General features: G+C 53.6%; 1 protein-coding gene across 1 annotated transcript in view; it reads right to left on the minus strand.

Annotated features, from left to right (window-relative positions):
- Window positions 1-1,034: 1,034 nt before the first annotated feature.
- COL22A1 (collagen type XXII alpha 1 chain) overlaps window positions 1,035-21,107 on the minus strand; it is a 261,283-nt gene continuing 241,210 nt past the window's right edge. Inside the window, exons 53-64 of the mRNA XM_033842909.2 lie at window positions 20,906-20,950; window positions 20,065-20,118; window positions 18,250-18,303; window positions 16,258-16,311; window positions 14,720-14,791; window positions 14,524-14,559; window positions 13,665-13,709; window positions 11,078-11,257; window positions 9,454-9,520; window positions 6,716-6,898; window positions 4,369-4,446; window positions 1,035-2,239 (exon numbers count right to left, since the gene is read on the minus strand). Coding sequence (XP_033698800.1) covers window positions 2,049-2,239; window positions 4,369-4,446; window positions 6,716-6,898; window positions 9,454-9,520; window positions 11,078-11,257; window positions 13,665-13,709; window positions 14,524-14,559; window positions 14,720-14,791; window positions 16,258-16,311; window positions 18,250-18,303; window positions 20,065-20,118; window positions 20,906-20,950 — 1,059 coding nt within the window. The 3' untranslated portion in view covers window positions 1,035-2,048. The remainder of the gene's footprint in view (window positions 2,240-4,368; window positions 4,447-6,715; window positions 6,899-9,453; window positions 9,521-11,077; window positions 11,258-13,664; window positions 13,710-14,523; window positions 14,560-14,719; window positions 14,792-16,257; window positions 16,312-18,249; window positions 18,304-20,064; window positions 20,119-20,905; window positions 20,951-21,107) is intronic.

A 21,107-nucleotide genomic window follows, 5' to 3' on the forward strand; every position in this document is an offset into this window, starting at 1 on the left:
GATGAATCCAAGACCCTCAGGGGAGGAACGCCCCTGCCCCTCTCAATACCCCACCTGAGCGTCTGAGAACTCCCATAATCAAAGAAGTCTGTGGACTCACCCAAATCATTCTTTCTGTTGTATAAAACCCTTCTTCTCGGTCCAGATGATGGACGGCTTAAAATACAGAAGCAAAATGAAACGTGAAGAGAAAAAAGATGCTCAGGGCATCAGGGAACTGGATTCTACACAAGGCTTTGCGCCGAGACAGGCTCTCTCCGTGCCTCTAGACCAGAGCACTGTTCTTCTGACTGTAGCTTGCAACGCACTGGTGGCTCATGGCATCAACTCAGTAGGTTGTGATGAGCATCTTTGTAATGAAATAGAATAGTAAACGTTAGAGGGCCTTGTGGTCAGGATAAATAAGCCCTCCTAGTTTTATATTTAGGTATGCATACACTGACTCACAAAGAAATTGCATTCTTGCTGTGGGTCATGGTCAAATTTTTGTTAAGTCACTGGATTAGAGGATATCTAAGGTCTTTGGGATTGTCTCTTCAGACAGAAAAGGATATTATAATAACGCCCTCGTGTCTTTTACGGTTGTGGGAATACACTGAGATGGCAGATGTGCAAAAACAGGAAGGAGGTCGTCTCATCCTGCACTGACAGGCATTGCTTCCTGAGGACCTGACACCCACTGACCCCCAGATTCAGCTCCAATGAGAGAAGCAGGTCTTGGATCCTATTTCTAACTTGTGGCAGTAATGTTTCTCTACATATGGACCCTTCCAACATCTGTGGACGTCTGTACTCCGGGTTCCTAAATTGATTAGAAGCATCCAGCACACAGGTGATAAAAAGGAGGTGCTGGAAAAGTACGCTGCCCAGGAACTGGCGCGGTCACACGCAGTAGCTCACCCACGTGTGTATTCAGCACGTGGACTGGACCGTGGCTCTGGCCTGGGCACCCCAGGGAAAATGATGCATCCCCAGCCTTGAGGGCTTTACGCGGGGGCAGACGCGGGCGATAAGAAGGGAATCGTCACGGGAAACCGAAGAGAAGGAAACTTGGATTTATTGAGCACCCGTTCAAGCTGGGCATGTCATTTACACACACACACTCGATGCCATTTATTTCAGAGCGAGAAGCTGGAAGCACACATTTCCCAGCTCTGGCCAGCACCCCGGCCAGTTGCCCACCATCAGGAAAACACACGGGAGTGGTCTCTGGACCCCCTGATTTCAAAATTAGAGTGAAACCAACAGCGAGGGGCAGGGAGGGGTTCTGTCCACGGCTCAGAAGCCACATTAACACACGGGGCTACTCTTCCCACACCAGCTCCCGCATCTTTGGTGCAGATGTGGGACTCCAGGAAGCTGCTGCGAGCCGTGCGACAGTGTTTCACTCCCACAGGTTTGAAACACCGAGGTGCTGAGTTGGCCCCAAAGGAGGGAGTCTGCGCCCTTCTGCGCGCGCTTCGCATCAGGAGGACAGGATGTTCTTCGTGTCTGCAGATTCTTTCTCTTCCTGCTTTACTTCTCTCTCCTGGGAAGTAGCGACTGGTGGATAATTTCTCCCCGGGCAACCTCTGGGCACAATCAAGAATAGAAGCCCATTGCCTCATTTTCTTAAAGTCTCCTTTTGAGGAAAGAGGTAAGTTTGGCAAGTGTCTGGTCGGGGTTTCATAGCACCGAGAGTTTCCTTAAAACCGGCAGCTACACTTCAAATGGGGGCTGTCAGATGAACGAGAACCAAACAGTCCCCTGCCCCACGAATCAAGTTTTCCCAACTTGAGAGGAGAGGGGAAAAACTCGAAAAGCATTACCATATGAAATAATAATAATAATTAACAACAACAATAATAATAATAATAATCTGACCGACCGGCAGCATCTGTTGGTTTTAATAATGTTGAGGTCTCTCAAGAAAATAAGACAAAAACAAATGATAAAAGAAAGAAAGAAAAAAAACACAAGGCTGAAATGTCTCAAGACCTCTGCTTCCCATCGGGCTCTGCGTTCAAGTTTCAGAAATCCACCGCCGACTCCTGGCATTCGGGACTCTTCTAGGGGCCCTTCACATTACCAGGTCGAGCAGCAGCAAGGCTGGCGAAGTAGGCACACTGGGAGGGGTCACACTGGCCAGGGGGGCCGGGGGGTCCTGGGGGGCCAGGGTGTCCAGCTGGTCCTGTCTCCCCTTGAGGACCGGGACCCCCGGGCAGCCCATCTTTAGCATAGCCAGGTTCCCCGGGTTGACCTGGCCCAAGGAGCAAAAGAAACAGAAGGTGGTTCAAGTTCGTTCTGAAGCAAATGAGCCCTGATCTCGCTACTTCCATTCAGTATGAACTGAAGACTCAACAACCTCAGAACATCCCACGGTCTGGGCACCCTGGCTGGAGAGAGGAGGAAATGTGGACACCTTGCTTTGCAGGAAAAGGGTTGCCTTAACGGTTTGGACTAGGACAGTAATCAGGGTGCCATAGGAGAGAAATAAACAAGGGGAGATGGAGGCCAGGTAGGGAACGCATCCTCTGTTACAAGGAAAAGAGAAACCAGACCGTCTGTGTCTGGTTCTAGGAGGTGCATCCGAGTTGGGACACCAAGTCCTTACCATTAACCGTCAGCCGCAATTCACGTATCCTTGGAGATACCTAGTCACATTCCATTAGCCAGTATCTAAATGGTCCCATTTATTCTGTAGTTTCTAGGCTTTATCTATATGTTAAATTGGAACCACATACATGGACTACATTAAACTACTCTGCAAATCAGAGTCAAAGACAATGTAAGTAGGAAGTAAGTAACTGAGAGCCCAAAATTTAGATCCAGAAAATACTACCTAAGACAAACTTCCTTTTTTTTGTTGGTTAAATCTTTTTTTTCTTTAACTTTTAATTTTATATTGGAGTACAGTTGATTAACAATGTTGTGTTAGTTTCAGGTATAGAGCAAAGTGATTCAGTTATACATATACGTGTATCCTTTTTCAAATTCCTTTCCCATTTAGGCTGTTTACTTAAAACAAACTTCTATGCCTCCATTTATTAAGCATCATAATATCATATGTAATCAATCTCCCTTTTTGCTTTGGCAACTGGGAAGCTCAGTGCTAAGTGTTGTAGTTAACCTTAACAGAGATATTCTTCCTTAAGCCTTAGTAATCACCTTGTTAGAAAATCTGAGTCCCTCCATAAAATAAACAAAAAGTAAACTTTTCCCTTTAAATGATCTTTGGACATTGCATGAATTCTGTTCATGCTTTAGTAGTAGTTATTTAATCTATTGTATTCCTGTCTCGACTGAGTTTTGAGCCAGCAGTGCTGTTCATTCCTTCAGGTGGGAACCACTGACATCTAGTCATCATCTCAGCCTCATGTTGGTACAATTATCTCCCCCATCACAATGCTTTCTGTTCGGCCTTGTAATCTTTATTTGGAATTGCCTTATTTTTAAAATATTCTTAATATTTTAAGCTACTGAAAAGTAGGCAAGCTATCACAAATATGTATAATGTGTGTCTAGTTATCTTCTCTCATGAGAATAACATTTCCACCATAGGAAATTTGGAAAATCAAGAAGATATAAGTACTAAAAATAAAATGACCTGCAGGCCTAATATTCAGAAATGACCACGGGGAATCATATAAAGTAAAATTAAATAAAAATAGAAGCCTCAGTGAGGTGGAGTTTGATAACAATTCAGTCTGAGTTCTTCCACACCTCATCTCGGAGTGCGATACTGCTGTGTTCTAGAGTTAGTCCCATACAACCATTAGTTAGGGTGGCCAGCTTGTCCAGGTTTCAAAACTCAAAGGGCATGTCCCAGGAACCCCAGAGCCCCAGAAAGGCCAGGACGGCTGGCCACCCTGCCACGTGGCCAGCATTCTCCAAAATGTGTTCTGAGAATAGTAACAGGGTATTACATTACATAGTGAAAGAAAAAGCATCCTACATTCAAGTGAGTTTGGAAAATGTTGGTTTAACTGAAATAAACATTATTATTTTATGCAAGGTCCCTTAGCACTGCACCAGAGAAGTTAATTTGTACTAGGCATGTCTGAAAGAGAAGCACGGTCCCCAGCACTGTCCTGACTTATTTAAGGTCAAATCAGTTTTCTTCAGGACCATTTCACAGGACTTTTAATTCACGGGACACACCTCAAGAACTCACGGGATATACTACAGTTAGCACGGTGAGCCAAGAAGCTGACGTCTTAGAAAGATGTAATAAAACAAATCTGGGTTCCGCCTCGTCAGTAGTTAAGGCAGCCCTTTCTCCCAGCTGCTCCCAAGGCCCCTGGCGATGCAGGTGGGAGGGCTGCCCCGTGTGGCCCACTCGCTGCTGGCGGGCCCTTCCCCACCTGAGAGCCCAGCGCCCGCTCCTACCTGGGATCCCGGCGGGTCCCACCTCGCCTCGGAGGCCAACTCCAGGTTCACCTGGGTCACCTCTGGCTCCTCGCTCACCTGGTGAGAGAAACATGCATCTTTGATGGTAGAGACCCAGGACGGTGGCAGAGAGAGGGAGCCCCACCACACAGGGGGCAGGGCCAGCACTGCTGGTGTGCTTTCCACGGCTCGCACGCCCCTCACACTCGCACCCCTAGCTCCCGTCCACACACTCACACGCACACTCAAGCACACACTCGCACCCCTAGCTCCCGTCCACACACTCACAGCACACTCAAGCACACTCGCACCCCTAGCTCCCGTTCACACACTCACATGCACACTCAAGCACACACTCGCACCCCTAGCTCCCACTCACACCCACACTCAAGCACACACTCGCACCCCTAGCTCCCGTTCACACCCACACTCACACCCCTAGCTCCTGTTCACACACTCACATGCACACTCAAGCACACACTCGCACCCCTAGCTCCCGTCCACACACTCACACCCACACTCAAGCACACACTCACACCCCTAGCTCCTGTTCACACATTCACACCCACACTCAAGCACACACTTGCATTCAGGAAGACGCCCATGTGAACACCAAAATAATTGGACACTCCTTCCAAACATTTGCTCAAATACACATATATACACGTAAACATTCACTCAAGTGCGTAACTACCCAATTACACATACACATATGTACATTCGCACATATATTAGCAAAAATATGCATACACTGATAAACACATCAAACACAGGCACCCAAGTGTTCACACCCACACTCTCTTGTATACACACACATATTCCCATCCACATCCACTCACACACGCCTACTCTTCACCATGTTCTAAAAGCATTTTACTTGAACCTTATCAAGGAGGAGCTGGGTGATAAACAGACCTGCATGTACGTAAGACACAGCTCTGCTCTCAAGAAGCCTGAATTCTAATAAGACAGATGGAGCAGGGCACAGAGAGATTCTAACGTGAAGCAGAATCAGACAAGTCCTAATCATCACAGGAATTCAAAATCCTAATAGATGTTCAGAAGAAAGAGGGTCCATTCCCCCGGGAGAAAATCTGAGATTATATTGGGTTAATACTACACGAACTTGATTAAACTGTCTCTCTCAACTTTTTTTTCATCATTCCTTTTTTTCTTGCTATGTTGCTTCCAGAATATTTCCTGTATGCAACATATGATATTTTCTTTTATAATCCAAACTGAAATTTTGCTAGTTCATGGAGATTTTAGGCCACTCTTATTTATTGTTATGATTACTACATTTGGTCAGTTTTTTGTCATAGTCTGATGTTTTCTATGCCTTATGTTTTCTTGTTGACATTGATTTCATGTATTTTGTTTTACGAACCAAAAGAAGTAGGACTCGGACACGAACTTAACAAAAAGTTCAGTAGGAGAAACATTACAAGGAATAAATCAATGAATAAAGAATTAAGAGGGAATTCCCTGGTGGTCCAGTGGTTAGGACTCCGAGCTTTCACTGCCTAGGGCGTGGATTCAATCCCTGGTCGGGGAACTAAGATCCCGCAAACCTTGCAGCAACCAAAAAAAAAAAAAAAAGAAAGAATTAAGGAATGGAAGATTGAAAGAGGAAGATGTTAGGGGCATGCATTCCCCCCACCTCAGTCACCAAGTGCCGGCTGAGATCACAGCACCCACCACATGCTTATTCCTTGCCAGGGAGAAAGGGTGAATGATCAGGTGGGTGAGTCTGGGCTCACGTCCTTTCCTGCCCTTTCACATCTGTCTGCCTGCAAAGAGAGTGCCTGCGACCTGCTTCCACAGTGCGCTGTGGTAAGTGGGGCAGGCGCTGCCCCTTGAAGGACAGACCCCCTGTTGCCAGCAGCAGCTACGTCCAGGTCAGGCAGCTCTCTGAGAGCAGGAGAGTTGGCAGCCATGTCCAGCTTTAGCTCAAACCACCTTATTCACATGTAAGCTGCTGTTCAATGCCCATTTGCCCAGAGCTTAAAGGTCTAATATCCTCACTGACTTCCCAACTCGAAAGGAGAAAAGGGGCATTTCGTGCTACTCCCTGGAACTCGAGCAGTAGAGATGGAGAGAGAAAAGACAGTAGGAGGAAACAGACTCAATGCTCCTGGCAGAAGCATCATTTTGCAGAAGTGTCAAGTATGAAACCCTCTTCTGCATATGAAGAAATTACAGGATGCCACAATGCTGGTGCTGGCAGGCTGCAGGGCAGAAGAATGGGCTGAACCACGCATATTCAGTGGCACGCATGCCACGCACCCTGGTTCCTCCTCAGCCCTTGTGTCGTGTACAAAGCGCACCTTCCTGGGTCCTCACTCACCTTTGGGACCTATGGGCCCAGAGGGTCCCTCCAGACCCCCTTGCCCAGGCCGTCCTGGCTCCCCCATGGGGCCTGCCCGACCTGGAAGCCCATCTTTTCCAGGGGGCCCTGGGGGCCCGGGTCTGCCTTGAGAGGCCTTGGTGTGCGCTGAGGGCATCTGGGCCAGGAGGTAGGCGAGTCTGGCTGTGGAGCAGGAAAAACAGAGAGACAGTTCATGAAGGAGGGCTGCCCCAAAGACAGGATGGCAGCTCACTGCCAAGCTCAGCCCTGGGGAGACAGTAACAGCTGCAAAACAAGAGTAAGAGAAATTACATCGAGAGCACACTGCACGGCACCTGTACCTACAGCCGTGGCCTCTGGAGCCAGGCAGCCTGGGCTGGGGTCCCCAAGCAGCCGCTGCCGGCCGCGTGGCCCTGGGCGAGCTACCTGACCTCTCTTAGCCTTCGTTGCCTCTTCTGCAAAATGGATGCAATGAAATAACCACCACACCACCGGGCTGGTGTGAGGATGGAGCAGATGGGACAAGGCACTGAAAGTGCTCCTGGAACAAGCTAAGTGCTGCGTGGACATCGCTGCTACGATCGAGGTGGCACTGACAGCAGTAATAGCAGCAGCAGAAGTTGTTGTTGTAATTGTCAGTTTGGGGAAACTGAGGCCGGTGGGGGTGGGTGGGATTTAAGTGGCTTACACAGAGCAGCTTAGGGATTTCTCGTCTCTAAGTGCTTAATTCCTCATCTATAAATGAAGGGCTGGATATGATACCACTAATGATCCTTAGGCGTCTGAAACGTGAAGATTACAGAACTGATTCAAAAGCCCCAGAGGTCCCACTGCCGGCTGCCACGCCCCCTTCTGCACTGGGCATACGGAGCCCGCCCGAGGGCCAGCACGGGCTTCTGCTCTGCTGGCCACACGGCCCAGACAATCAGGCCAAGCCCCTCATCTCGCAGGTGGCGTGACCCAGCCCAGAGAGGCATGTTGACACCCTCCCGGTACCCTGGTGGCAGAATCAAGGCAGAGTCGGGGGCTTCTGACAGCCTGCTGGGTCGGCTTCCCACGGCAGCCCCTCATCGTCTCACGCAGGGAAGCGGGAGGGCTGTGCTCTAGCGCTGAGACCCGGCCTCACGCCTCACTTCTCTGAGCCTTGATTCTCTCATCTTGAAAGTGGAGCTGATGTTTCCCCCTCGAAAGATTATTTGGAAGAAAGGACTCAGCCCAGCAGACGCTCCAGTTAAACTAGTTCAAAACAGGGCTTGTCTCTGCCCAAGGGCTGGAAACTCCTCACAGGTGGAGGCCCTTCCTGTCACCGATAAATCCAGCCCTCGGAGAGCAGACCGTGGGGATCGCCACACGGGCGCCCTCAGGACCCACCCCGCCGGGTGGGGGTCACCATTCCAGCCTTTGGTTTCCTCTCCACCAACCCCAGCTCTGTGCTGTCCACTCCGGGGAATCGTCTTTGGTTCTCCTGCGTAGGGAGACAGACCATGCTCACCTGGACACGCCAAGAGGGCAGGGAAGAGGGTCATCTTGTTCAGTGCTGCGTCCCCTACCCCACTTAGAGTCTGCCATGTGCCAGGCGCAGAATAACTGTCTGAGACACCACCACGTGAATAAACACGTCCTTCCCGCTTGTCCATCCGTGCCTGGGAACAGCAGTGGGTTTCCGATCTTCCCTACTACAGAGTTGTCTGTGACTTTCTTCCCCTAACAGTTTCCCACACATAGGGCAGTGGGCATGGTCACTGGTCCAAAGAACATGACGGTTAAGAGCCTGGATTCTGCAGCTCGGTTGCCTGCATGCAAACGCTGGTCAGACACTTACCAGCTCTTCGGCCTTGGTTACGTTCCTCAGCATCTCTGACGCTAACAATCACACGCGCCTCACAGGCTCACCGAGGCTTCCACGGGTTAACATGTGTTGAGCGCTGAGGACTCCACCCGACACAGGGCCGGCCCCACATGCTCGTGTTATTACTGTTACCTTCCCATCTCTCTCCCTTCCTGAGCACCTGCCGTGTATGGGGCTCATGCAAGACTGGGATTTCACAGTAAATCCAGTGCAGTAGGATTAAAAGGCTTCTAGTTCCTTGAAAGCACTGTGTGTTCAGGCCCCCCTCAGGGGCTCGGCACACGCTGCTCCGAAGGCCTGGGATCCTGTCCCTGCTTTCGGCTCTGGGATCCTGTCCCTGCTTTCGGCTCACATGGCCCCTCCTCCGGGAAGCCCTTCCTCACCTGTCCGTCCCCTGAGCTATCCTAGGTACTTTCATCCTTCCTCTTCAACACCCCCTGTGCCAAATTAAACCACAGGCATTTCTTACTGTACTGAAGCCGCCTTGTCTGTTTATGTCTGTCTCTTCCCCGGGCTGTGAGTTCTAACTAACAGACCCGCTGCAGGCCTGTCGGGGCTGCTTCCTCATTAGATAAACAACTGAGTGCACGGAAGAAATGAAGGATCGTGAGAAGCTTGTTCTGTAGATGCTGAGCTTCCTGGAGGTAGTCAAGCAGCGGCAATTCAAGCTGCCCTGAGGAGAAGCTTGGAGCGGGATCTGTGCCAGGGAAGGCTGGCTGGAGCCTGCAAGGGGCGCCTCAACCCTGATTGCTGCTGGAGCTGCTCTTAGGCTGCCTTTTCCAACCAGGCTACAGAAGTCCCGAAGGATGAGTGAACGGACTGCTTCCTGGGGCTCTTAAAAGCACCCAGGACCCGACCTACACGGCTGTGATAAAGCCCAGCTACTCACTTTCCAGCTGCTTCTCCACTTCTTCTCGGATGAGCCGCCGCAGGATGTCCATGGATGGAGACTCCCCCTAGGAGGGAAGGAAGGCGGAGTCGTTCATCCTCCCAGGAACCCTTGCCTCCTGAGACCTGCGATGGCTCGGGAAGCCACGACGGTCACAGCCTCATACACCATAGCTCCCTAGTTCAACCCCTTTTACACCTGGAGCCGTCTGCCCGCTCCCCGCCATGCAGGCAGTGTTATCCCGTCATGTACGGCGACCCCTTTCTCTCTGGGGCCCCTGCTCCCCCCGTCCCCGCACAAACCCCTTCCCCAGTTCTGGACCCGGGAGGTCTGCTCTGAGCCTCTCCCTGCCAAAATGCCATCTTCCTGCAGGACCCGCTCACAGGCTGCCTCCTGCATGAAATCATGTTTGATTTCCTCCCACTGGTCACTTGGTTGCTCTGGTCCCCAGGGTCTGGCTTGCCCTGCTCTGGTCACAGAAACCGATGGGTCAGGGGGCAGAGAAGGCGGGCGCCACCTCCAGGCGCCCACGGCGACGTGCGATTCTTAGACGGATCCACGAGCAGACCTGCTGCCGCACCGGGCTCCCCCCTCGTCATCAGAGCCCTTCAGGGCGGTGTCCACCCCCAAGGCTGGGGGCTGTACTGTGCTCATCTCCGCAGCCCCAGCGTCTAGCACAGCGTGAGATGGGCTCTGTGTCCTTATTCTCTTGTTTGCCTTTCTGGTCAATTACCTTTTAGGTTAGTCCCAGAATGTCCACCACTACCCACAGCAGCAGGAGAACTTGGCAAAGACTCAGAGGAGGGGTGGGGGGCTGGCTGCCTGGCCTCTGTCACGGTGGTGGAAGCTCAGGCTGGCCACAGGCGCCCTGGCAGGGACAGTGACACGGAACCTCAGAGCAGGCGGGGGCTCTGAAGACCACGTAAGCCTGTGCTCTGAGGAACCAGAGGGTCCCCCAAGGGCCACGCGGGCTGCAGAGGCGGGGTGGGGAGGTCACGGGGACCTGGCAACCAGCCCCCACTGACACGTCCACCGAGCTCTGCCTTGACCTCTCTACAGCCAGCGTGTGCCGATGCTACAAGTCTGTGAAAAATAAGAAGTCTGCCACGGGAACACAGTATGTTCAAAGAAAAAACACTGCTCTAAACAAGCCTTTCCTTTTACATTTGGGAAAAGCTGGACCCAAAGGGAAGAACGAGTACCCCAGACAGGCAGACAGGAGAGAGACAGAGCCGGGCACGGGGTGGACAGCCAGCTGTCCCCGCGGAAGCTCTGGTCACTGAGATCCGGCTGTACCCTCTCAGTGGCCTGCGGCACCAGGTCCTGGGGCAGAAGAGCACGACAGCCCGAGGAGTGGAGCCTCGGGGGTGCAGGACACTGAGAGAGAGGGACGCTGCTCTGGAGCCCTTGTAAGCCATGCGGCGTTATCTCCTTTAACCATCGCAGCGGAGCGTTGGGAGGGAGGTTCTCCTCCCCCTTTCGGCAGATGTGGAAGGAAGGCTCGGAGAGGAGAGGTCACCTGCCCCGGGTCATGCAGGTTACTGGGATCTGTAACCTGGTCCCTCTGAAGCCCACACACCTCACGAGCTTCCCCTTCAGTCCCAAGGAGCCCCAATATCCTTACCCTCAGTCCTGGAAATCCTGGCTGGCCCGGGGGCCCCGGCGGCCCGGCCGGCCCATTCTCCCCAGGTAGTCCCTGGGGGCCCATTAGGCCTGTGTAACCTTTGTGGCCTGGGATCCCAGGGTCTCCAGGCTGACCCTTCCCACCGGGAGGTCCTTTGTCACCTTTGATGCCAGGATCTCCCTAGGGGAGGAAAGAAGCGCTTCAGTGAGCAAAGGCCTAGGAGGCGCCCCCAGGCCAGACAAGACGTGCGGCTACAGAAGGGACTCTGCCGGCCCTTTGCGTCCTCAGCGGTGGAAAGGAGACCTCGGCCCTGGCAGGCCCATGACTCAAGTCTGATGCCACAGACCAGGACACGAGGGCCCAGGGAGACAAAGCTACCTGCCCACATCACACTGCTAGTCTGCAGAGGACACGACATGAGCTCTGATTTCCAAATCCCAATCCCGTGCTCCGTCCCAGTAGCGCAGCTCCACCTGCCTGGCTAGAGAAGGCCAGCCGCTGAGCCCGGCTGCCGGAGCTTCTGGCCCACTTCAGGCCCAGCTTTGTTCTCCGTCAGCTGGAGGGATGGTGGCATTCGTCAGCCAGAGGTGTCTCACCCGCAGGGAATCTGCCCCCTCCTCTCAGCCCAAGGGGGCCCGCAGAGGACGACACTGCCTGGGACCCCTTTCTCCCCATCGCTGGCCCAAGGACTGAAGTCCTGGATCAATGATCTGGGAGCCATGGCAACCACGGGACGGTCCAGTCCTCTGCCCTATCTGCTACCGGGTGTCTGACCAGCCAGCCTCAGTCGTCGGAGAGGCTGAAAATACGGCGGCCAGGCTAACAGCCTCAGGGTGTAAAAACTCCACTGCTTGGAGGCAGCAGAGGGGGGGAAACAGCAAGAAAAAGACAAGCCACAGGTAACCAGACATGGGACATGGCTATGGGCGTGACCCAGAGCCACGGAAAAGGAAGACGGTGCAGTTATGAGACCATCTGCCACATACACGCACGAAAAACGAAAAGAGCAAAACGGTGGGAGAAGTCTGACACGTTGCAGGGGATCTAGTAATAGGCATGTTGACACGCACACCCCACGCGGTTCTGCGCACGGACTAGGGCAAGATGCAGAGGACGTGCACAGCGACCGACCTGGGGAGGGGACGGGGACCAGAGGGCCTGGTGGAAGGGCACCTAGTCTTCACTGCAGCCACTTTTCTGCAGTTCGTATTGTTTAATTACGTGTCTGTATTGCTTTTCCAACAATAACAGAAAGAGCAGTGAATTAAAAAAGGCATTTACCCAGATTTGAGGGGGTCACCTAAATTTCTCGAAGGTGATGCATTTCATGGGGACATTGCCATCCGTGGGTGATCTCAAGTTCAGGGGTCTAGGAGAGTCCTGGTGCCTCGTGCCCCTCAACGCCAAGGCCTGTGGTGCGGCATTTCCTGCTCTTTAAACGTCTCAACATCCCTTTGCCGTGAGAGGACTTGTCCCACGTTTCAAATGTTCTCTGGAGTCCAAGGCATGGGGAACCTGACCGCTATCTGGCAACGTTCCACGAAACAGGGGAAGGCCACTTAACTGGGGAAGGCAACTCGCCATTATTGACTCGGTATTCGAGAAGATTCTATGTACTGATTCGGTATCCAGAAGATTCATACTTGCCGTCTGAGTTCCCCGGCTCCCAACCCAAACTCCAGCAGCTCCCGGGGGCCAGCTGGCCAGCTGCTGGGTGGCAAGACCCTCAGTGCCCTCCCAGCTACGGCCCCTCCCCCGGCTCCAAGCTCAGGAACCAGCAGCCATGGGAATGATGTTCACTGGGAAGGGAGGAGGGAGAGAGATCTGTGGGGGTGAGAAGCCCTGATGCTCTCTGCCTCCATTTTGCTCTGGCCTGCAGGCAAAGCCAGCTCCTCACTCATCCAACTTGCAAGGAAAGCAGAGAGAAATTCTTTGCAGCACCACGGAAAACAAACGGAGGGTCGAAGCGGGGTGGTGTGCCGTCCGTGTCGGGCAACAGTGGGACGGTGTGACGGCTGGCCAAGCGCAGGACCCTGGGCAGACGAGATGTCTAATTTCTCTGGAGGGAGCAGCAGTTGGCAGCGGTGAGAGAATGCCCCCTCCCCTCACCGGCGTTTCTTCCAAAAAAAAAAAAAAAAAAAAAAGTGATTTTTTTCTTTCCTGTTGTTTTTTGGAGGAATGCAATGTAAAGAAGGGCTTTCTGAGCGCAGCGCCAAGGCGATTCATTATGGGAAAATCTGTTCCCTTGTCACCTCCAGGAACAGATCTGGCTCCTGGCAAATTGGCACTTTGGGCTCCAAGCGTGTCACACACAGGCGTTCGCACACGGAGAGGAGAGACGGAAATCTGTCAAAGTCTGGGCATGCTCGCCTTTGAATTTGTAATTGCGATGACTTTACTGCTTAAAATAACAACCAAAAAACCATGACAAAAGCCAACATCACTGACTACAACTTCGGGAAAAGCCTCCCGTTGGGGGCTCACAAATTTCCGGGGGGAACAGAGAACAGAGAGGCCACCACAGGAGCCGCTCCGCAGGCCAGGCTGCTTCCTAAAGCCTTGGACACAGTCCCCCTGCCCCACTTACCCTTTCTCCTCTGGGTCCCGGCTCTCCCGGCTTCCCAGGGGTCCCCTGCAATGAAACCAAAGGAGGGTGGTCACTTAACCAGGGCCACCCCATCTGCTCGGGCATCCCTCTCTGCCCTTCTCGGTTCTTCTCGGATCCTGTGTGCTGAGGGCAAGGTGTCCTGGAGAAGGCAGGTCCTCCAAGAGTCCTGCTCCGGCCCTGGTCACGCCCTCCCGCTGTCTACACGCCAGTCACCCTGGGCTTGTGCTTCCTGAAACGTGCCTTCCCACACCTGCTCCTGTCCATCCTGAGGGCTGGAAGTGACCAGGGCCGGGGCGTCTCTGTTGACAGGAGGCACAGAGCCGAGGCTTGAACTAGAAACTGACATGATCTCACGTTTGTTCTACGAAGGTCACTCTGGCTGGTGAGTGGGGAAGGAGTGGGGCGGGGGGCAGGCTGGACACAAGGAAGCCAGTTAGGAGGTCACTGCAAACGTCCAGGTGAGAGATGATGGCGGTCTGCGTTAGGGTCCAGCGGGAGAGATGGAGAGAGATGGGCCGAGCTGGGAGGTATCGTGGAGTCAGAATGGACAGGACTAGCTGATGGACTGGGTGCGGAGAGCCACAGACAAGTCAGAGACATCACACGATGGTACCCTGGGCTGGCTCCCTAACTGGTGGGCCCTACGCAGAGTGAAGACGTGGAGCCTCATTCAGAAAGCATTAGGATTTCCGGACAGCAACAGCAGAACACAGCACGCGTGGGAGCCCTGCTAGGCCCAGGGTCCCATGAGACAGCACGTGTCGCCCGCCCACGAAGTGAGCCTGTGTCTCCCACAGGAAAGGGCACCAAGAGGAGAAGAGGGGTGCACGGTACTTGCCTCCTTGCCTGGGACTCCCTTCTCTCCCGGCTCACCCTACGACACAGAACACAATATCAGTGAGCTCTGCGGCACCGGCACGTTGCAGATAACACGACTGTCTTTACAACAGACATTTTCACCCAAGTCACGCTCCAGCACAGACAGCGATCAATGGGCCAGCCGGGGAGATTCCCCAACAGCGTTCTATGCTCACCTGCGGCCCACGGGGACCCAGGAAGCCAGGGAGCCCTGGGCTGCCGTTTTCTCCTCTGGTTCCCTTCTGGCCCTGCAGAGGGAAAGCAGGGCATTAATTCTTCAAGGTCAAGTGTCAACTCAAGAAGATTCAGAAACCTCGTAACCCCTCTGTATCTGAAGACCTGGCACGTGAACAAAATAGAAGAGCCCTTTCCTGAAACGGAGGGGCTGGGCTGGGGAGAGATGGGGTACTGTGAGCACCCCACGGGGTGCGGGGGCAGAAGGAGAGTCTCCTGCAAACAGTGAACGTCTCTCCCATTCGAAGCAACAGAAGCAAAGTGGGACAGACATTAAACAAAACACCTTGCTGCGTGCGGGCCCGGCTGTGCCTCTCGCCCTCCGGCCAGCTCGTCCCCTGGTTTGGCAGGAGCACTTTGGGGGAAAGGTGTTCGGGAATTTTAGTTTTAACCTTTCTGGGCCGCCACCATACGTGGGTCAGCTCTTCTGGGGTCAGCTCTGCACTGGGGATGGATCGGTCCCAGGACCCAACCCCGTCCTGTCTGTGACGTCTCAGCGGAGGCGACAAGACTCCCACGATGGTTCCTAAGGAATGTCACTACGTGTGCTGAGGAGTTAGATGCCTTAACACGGCTGTCCCTGGTCCAACAGGCAGATGGGGTTCTATCAGGACCACCAGATGCCCCGTTTGCCTGGGAGATGATGGGTTTCCCAGGATGCAGGATTTTCAGGGCTACAAGCAGGAAGTTTCCTGGGAAATCAAGACTGACGGGTCACCCTAATTTCCACAGTGACAACAGTCAGCTGGCCAGACTGTTCTGCCCATTACCCCATGCATCTGTCGCTTGAACAACACACCACAAAGGTGGCCTTCTCAACAGGGTTGCCAATTTTACCAAATAAATATACGGTAAGACTGGGCTGGGAGGAGACTAGCAGACAGGCTGTCACTTATCCACCCCTAGACCCCATCAAGGACCAATGTTCCCCACCATGTCTCCCCATCTACCAGACCTGAACCCCAAATCCAGAACCTGCTACCCAGTGCCCAGGACTCTGCTGATGACTCATGTCACCCTCTTTCTACTACCTACCCGTTGTTAGCTCTTGCTAACACCTGCTCACCGGCAGGAGGACCCTCTTCAGCCGAACCTGTGTTACAGGCATCGCCACGATGCACCCTTGCCCTGTCTGAGATTGTAAGGGTCGGTCAGCCTGACCTTGTCCTTCCATCATCTAAAAACATCCATCAACTACCATGCAACCTTATTACACATGTGTTTTTTAGTCTTCAGTAGTTTTGTCCTGTTGGATGTCTATGGTCGTAGACAACAGAGAGCCAAGTGCAGAATCACGTGTATTTTAAGCTTTGAGAGACACCCTTCGCGGCTCCCCTTTCCTCCAGCCTACTCCTGCCATCCAAACACCATATTTTCCCACTGAGGCTTCTGGAAACAGAGACCAGACAGTCTGTGATGTAAACCACACAACCTTTCAAAGCCTGCCCTGATTCCGTCACAGCAGTGGGACAGTACTCACGGGATTGCCTGGAGTGCCATGGTCTCCTGGAGATCCAGGCGATCCGTTCTTACCCTGGTGGAAGAAACAGAAGAGAGAATTCTGCCAGGACCTCACAGAGCAGGACAGTGGGACAGAGAGACTGCTGGATGCGGAGGGCCTGATGTCACACGTACAGCTGTTACAGACCAGCGTGGCTCCAAGTCATTACTTAGAGGATGTGCCCCGATCAGAAGGCTGTCGCGCCCTTCCTCTGGCCACTGGGGATCACAGACCGCGGGCACGGAGGGCACCCTGAACCCTCACAGGCCGCCGACTCAGGATGGGAGGCTGCATTTGAGCCATTGTGGCCCCATCAGGGGAGAGTGGGGCTCCGCCTGGTGAGTCAGACACATGTGACCTGCCACCCCCCACGTTCTTTCCGTAGGAGCCTGAAGACACAGTTCCCGGCCACGGCCACGAGAGGTGGAGAACATCGGATATGATGTCAGAAAGTCCTGGGTTTAAATCCCCGCCGGAAGCTCTCGCCAGCTGCGTAACCTGGACCCAGAAAGCCCATATATCTGCCTTGCAGGTTTACTCACTCATTCATTGATTCCATTACTCACTCAAAATATATGTACATGCACACAAGCTACGCAAAATAAGCAAGTTGCAAAGATGAAGCGTGTAACAAGCGTGCATTCTGTCTGTGTGCTAGTAGGTATACTGAAAATATTTTCAAAGATACACAAAATGCTATTAACAGTGGCTCCCTCTGGAGTGTGGGATGAGGGGATAAAGAGGGAATTTTCTCTTTACTTTCTAACATTCCCTCCTGTATGACGCTCGCACCCTCACCACGGGTCACATTTATGCTCGTATACACAGGCACATAGACATTACGGCAGCCCCTGTGACAAGGGCCCTGGGTTAAATGGGATACGGCAGGTGCTTCTTCTGACACAGAACCAGGAAGGTAAGTACTTATCTTCTACATCCCTCTCCCATATTCGCTCAGGCTGCTCTTGGATTAGAGAAAGATTCACTTAAGTACATGTATGGGCAGAGATAATATTCAAAATATTTATTAACCACATGGCGTGTTATGAGTTAAATTGTGTCCTCCCACCGCCAATCCATATGTTGAAGTCCTAATTCTCAGTATGTCAGAACCTGAACTTACTTGGAAATAGGGTCCTTGCATACGTAATTAATTAAGATGAGGTCATACTGGAGTAGGAGGGGCCCCTTATCCAATATGACCGGTGTCTTTATAAAAAGGGGACTTTTGGACCAGGGACACGTCCTCAGGGAGAATTCCATGTGAAGGTGAAGGAGGAGGCTGGGGTGAGGCTTCTACGAGCCAAGGATGCCAGAGATTGCTTGCAAACCACCAGAGGCTAAGGGAGGCCTTCTGAGGGACGATTCTCCCTCACAGCCCTCAGAAGGAACCAATTCTGCTGGCGCCTTGATCCTGGACTCCTAGCTTACAGATGCCAGAGATTGCTTGCAAACCACCAGAGGCTAAGGGAGGCCTTCTGAGGGACGATCCTCCCTCACAGCCCTCAGAAGGAACCAATTCTGCTGGCGCCTTGATCCTGGACTCCTAGCTTACAGAACAGTGAGACAATAAATGTCTTGGATTTCTAGCCTCCACACCTGAGAGACAATGAATTTCCGTTGTTTAAGCCACTGCGTTTGCGGTTCTTTGCAATGACAGCTCTAGTGAACTCATACAAGGCACGCCCTGAACGCCAGCATGCCCTAAAGCTAGAGCATGATTGGAGGGGAAGTCCTACGGCGCTCCTGCCGTGCCGAGTGGGTTGTGGGTAGGCGGTCCCAGAAAAAAGCCTGGAGAGTGTGTCCTAGGCCACTAGGGGGGCTTAGGGCAGTGGCTATTTACCAACTGCTAAGACATTCTGTCATTTTTTTAACAACACATAGGGCTGTACCAGGATGAACCAAGCAAATATTACCATGGTAGCAGCCCTGCCAGAGCAGGGAGCAGGTTAGTCTCAAAGCAAAACTCACCGGTAAGCCCCTCAGTCCTCGGGGACCCTGTGGCCCTGGGGGTCCAATGTCACCCTGGAACAGAGAGAGATCACGTTATCCAGAGTTGCCGCATGAAGACGGCAGAGACACCGTTTCAAATGTGGACCAAACTTCACCCAGTTACCCAAGAGGACCAACAAATGGTGCCCAAACCGTCTCATCGTCAGTCACCAGTTATTCTGAATACGGACAAACTCCCTTCCTGCAGCTGAATAAATCCCTGTCCCCACGGGGATTTCGGGGGGCTCCATCTGGAACCAAGGCAGGTAACAGGGAAGAGAACTTCTCTTGGTGTCCTCTCCCTGAGTCTGGACAGTCATCTGGGGCTACTCCTGCCTCAGTCCTCACAGTAAGAAAAACTCCACCTGGAAGGTGCAGGGAACCTTCCAGGGTGCCAAGCAGTGGGGATTCACCACCACCACCTACGTGGTCTTCCAGGCAGCCTCCCGACAGGGTTGTAGTTCTCCCCGTGTAATGAACGAAAAAAACAGAAGCTTGGCCATGCTCCTACACAAATTAGACTGTAGAACACCCCAGAAGATGGAGTTTTTAAATTACAAGTCAGAGAGCTAAGAAGGGGGGAAGAAGGCATTTGCACCACGGGCTGGCATCCTGGGCTCCTGTCCCAGCTGCAGCCTGACCTGCTGGGCGAGCTGAATCCCAACCACGCCCCTGCCTGGGGAGCTCCCTTCAGGCCCTGTACTGTAAACTGAAGTGAGCAGGGTTGGCAAGACCAGGATTTTCCAGCTGCCCTTCAGCACCTGAGAGGCACCTTTAGGGGACAGGGCTGGGCAGAGGCCCCGCTTGGGGTCAGTGCAGCTCTTCTGCTTTGAACCTAGTGAAAGGCCTCCACACACCAGGCTGGGGTCTGTGCAACAGATCCCACTGCTCAGGAAAAGCACAAGAACTAGATCGGATTCCTGCTAAGATCCTTCCCTGCTCCATCGTCTCATGACAACAGGTCAGCCGAGGAGACAACACAGGACAAGCACCCGGGGGCAGCGGGCACTTCGCCAGGGCTTAAAGGCAGGTCCTGAAGGATGCAAGGGGGCGGGCATGGGCCCGCCTTGGACCTGAGGACCGTGTGCCCGTGCTCCTGACCCAGCACCCACTCCCGGGAGGCCAAGCTGTGTCCGCACATGTCGGATGGCCCTGCAGGCTGTCACGTCCCCAGGCCAGTGCCCTGTGGGGATGCAGAGCTGGAAGATCTGGACTCCACACTGCTTCCTCCTGCCTCTGACTCTGTGTGACCATGAGGCAGTCTCCTGACCTCTATGGGTCTTAGTTTTTCTATTTGTATGACTGGGGCCAAAGATGGTTCGTCCCACCCTGACTTGCCCCCGAGTGAGTGAGAGCAGGTGAGGGGTACCCAGTGGTGCTGTGATGGATCCACGAGGCCACAGAATACTGGAGATGGAGAAATAACCTGGGGAGACTCTGAAACGCCACTTGAGTCCACGTAAGGCCAGATCCAACTCGCGCATCACTGAGGTCAACAGACAAATCATGACGGATTCAGCAGAGCCTCCTCATCCGTCATATGGCATGGGCACCAGCCCTCTGAGCCGGAAGCCCGGTCCCGGGGCCTCCTCGGGACCCCAAGGAGAACTCATGCAGCCCGCGGTGCTGGAAGGTGAGGGATCACCAGCAGATTCCTAGAATTCGCCCGTGACTCTCTCCACGGTGGCCCCAACCCCCCAGTCCAGTTCCTGGGCCTCTCTTGGTCCTTCAGTGACGCACTACACCTCCTCCTCCCACAGGCCCAGCCGCGCCCCACAGCACACCCACACTCACATCTTTTCCTGGTGACCCTTCCCGGCCAGGGGGCCCCATGGCCCCAGGCTCTCCCTAGAAGGGGAAGCAGAAACAAAATAGCCGCCGTTAGGGAGGGAGATGCAGGACGCCCGCTGTCCCAGCCGCAGCGGTCTCGGAGCATCTGGGAGGGGGAGAAGAGGACGGCCCACCCGAAAGCACCCTACTGAGTCCTGGCCCCAAGTGGGGTCTGCAGTGTCCTCAAGGCCAGCTTCGAGGCCTGGGCCCGCTCTGCCACTCTGAGCTGCAGGGAGACACCTCCTGACGGATCAGGCAAACCGCTGGGGATTCTGTCTCCCACCGGACCCTCTCTGCACCTCAGCTTTCTCCTCGCTGTACAGAGCAGTGGGGTTAACCGGTGGACCCCTGAGGGTCCTTCTGTTTGGGGCACTCGGAAGAGATGGGGGAAGCTAAAGGATAGGAAGACAGGGCCCAGAGCCTTCCATCTGGGATAAGCCGATAGCTCTGGGACCTCGGGAAAACCACCCGTATCCTCTGGGCCTCAGTTCCCTCCTCTGGAAAGTAGACCTAATGACAGCACTCGTCTCCCCGGACCCAGGACAGCACAGTCTGTGGGCAGCACAGCCGGCAGTGACCACACCTGACTTCAGGCTGACTTGGTCAAACTGGTTGTACATCAGCGTCTGGCCCCCAGAAGAAATGTCTAGAAACACTTGACCGAGGAGGGATGATGCTTCCAATGCTGCCACTGTCCCCTCTGAGGTGACACGGCACTGCCCCGCCTGCAGGGCCCGGGAGCCCTCCGCCTAGAAGGGCCAGCTCAGGTGCACTGGGACAACCTGATGGCGACACGTCCACTCACCCGGGGGCCAGGGTGGCCAGAGTCGCCAGTGTGTCCCTTGAAGCCCTAGAACAAAGAGAATGAAGTTATCCCACCAAGGAGCAGGCTGACAGCGCGGGATAGGGTGGAGTCCAGGGAGATGGTCCAGTGCACCCTGACCCCTCTCTGTGTCTCACCCGATGCCCCTCATTCCTGACCAGTTGCCGGACATGGGCCAGGTCCC

Source organism: Tursiops truncatus, chromosome 17 (assembly GCF_011762595.2).
Source record: "Tursiops truncatus isolate mTurTru1 chromosome 17, mTurTru1.mat.Y, whole genome shotgun sequence".
NCBI lineage: Eukaryota > Metazoa > Chordata > Mammalia > Artiodactyla > Delphinidae > Tursiops > Tursiops truncatus.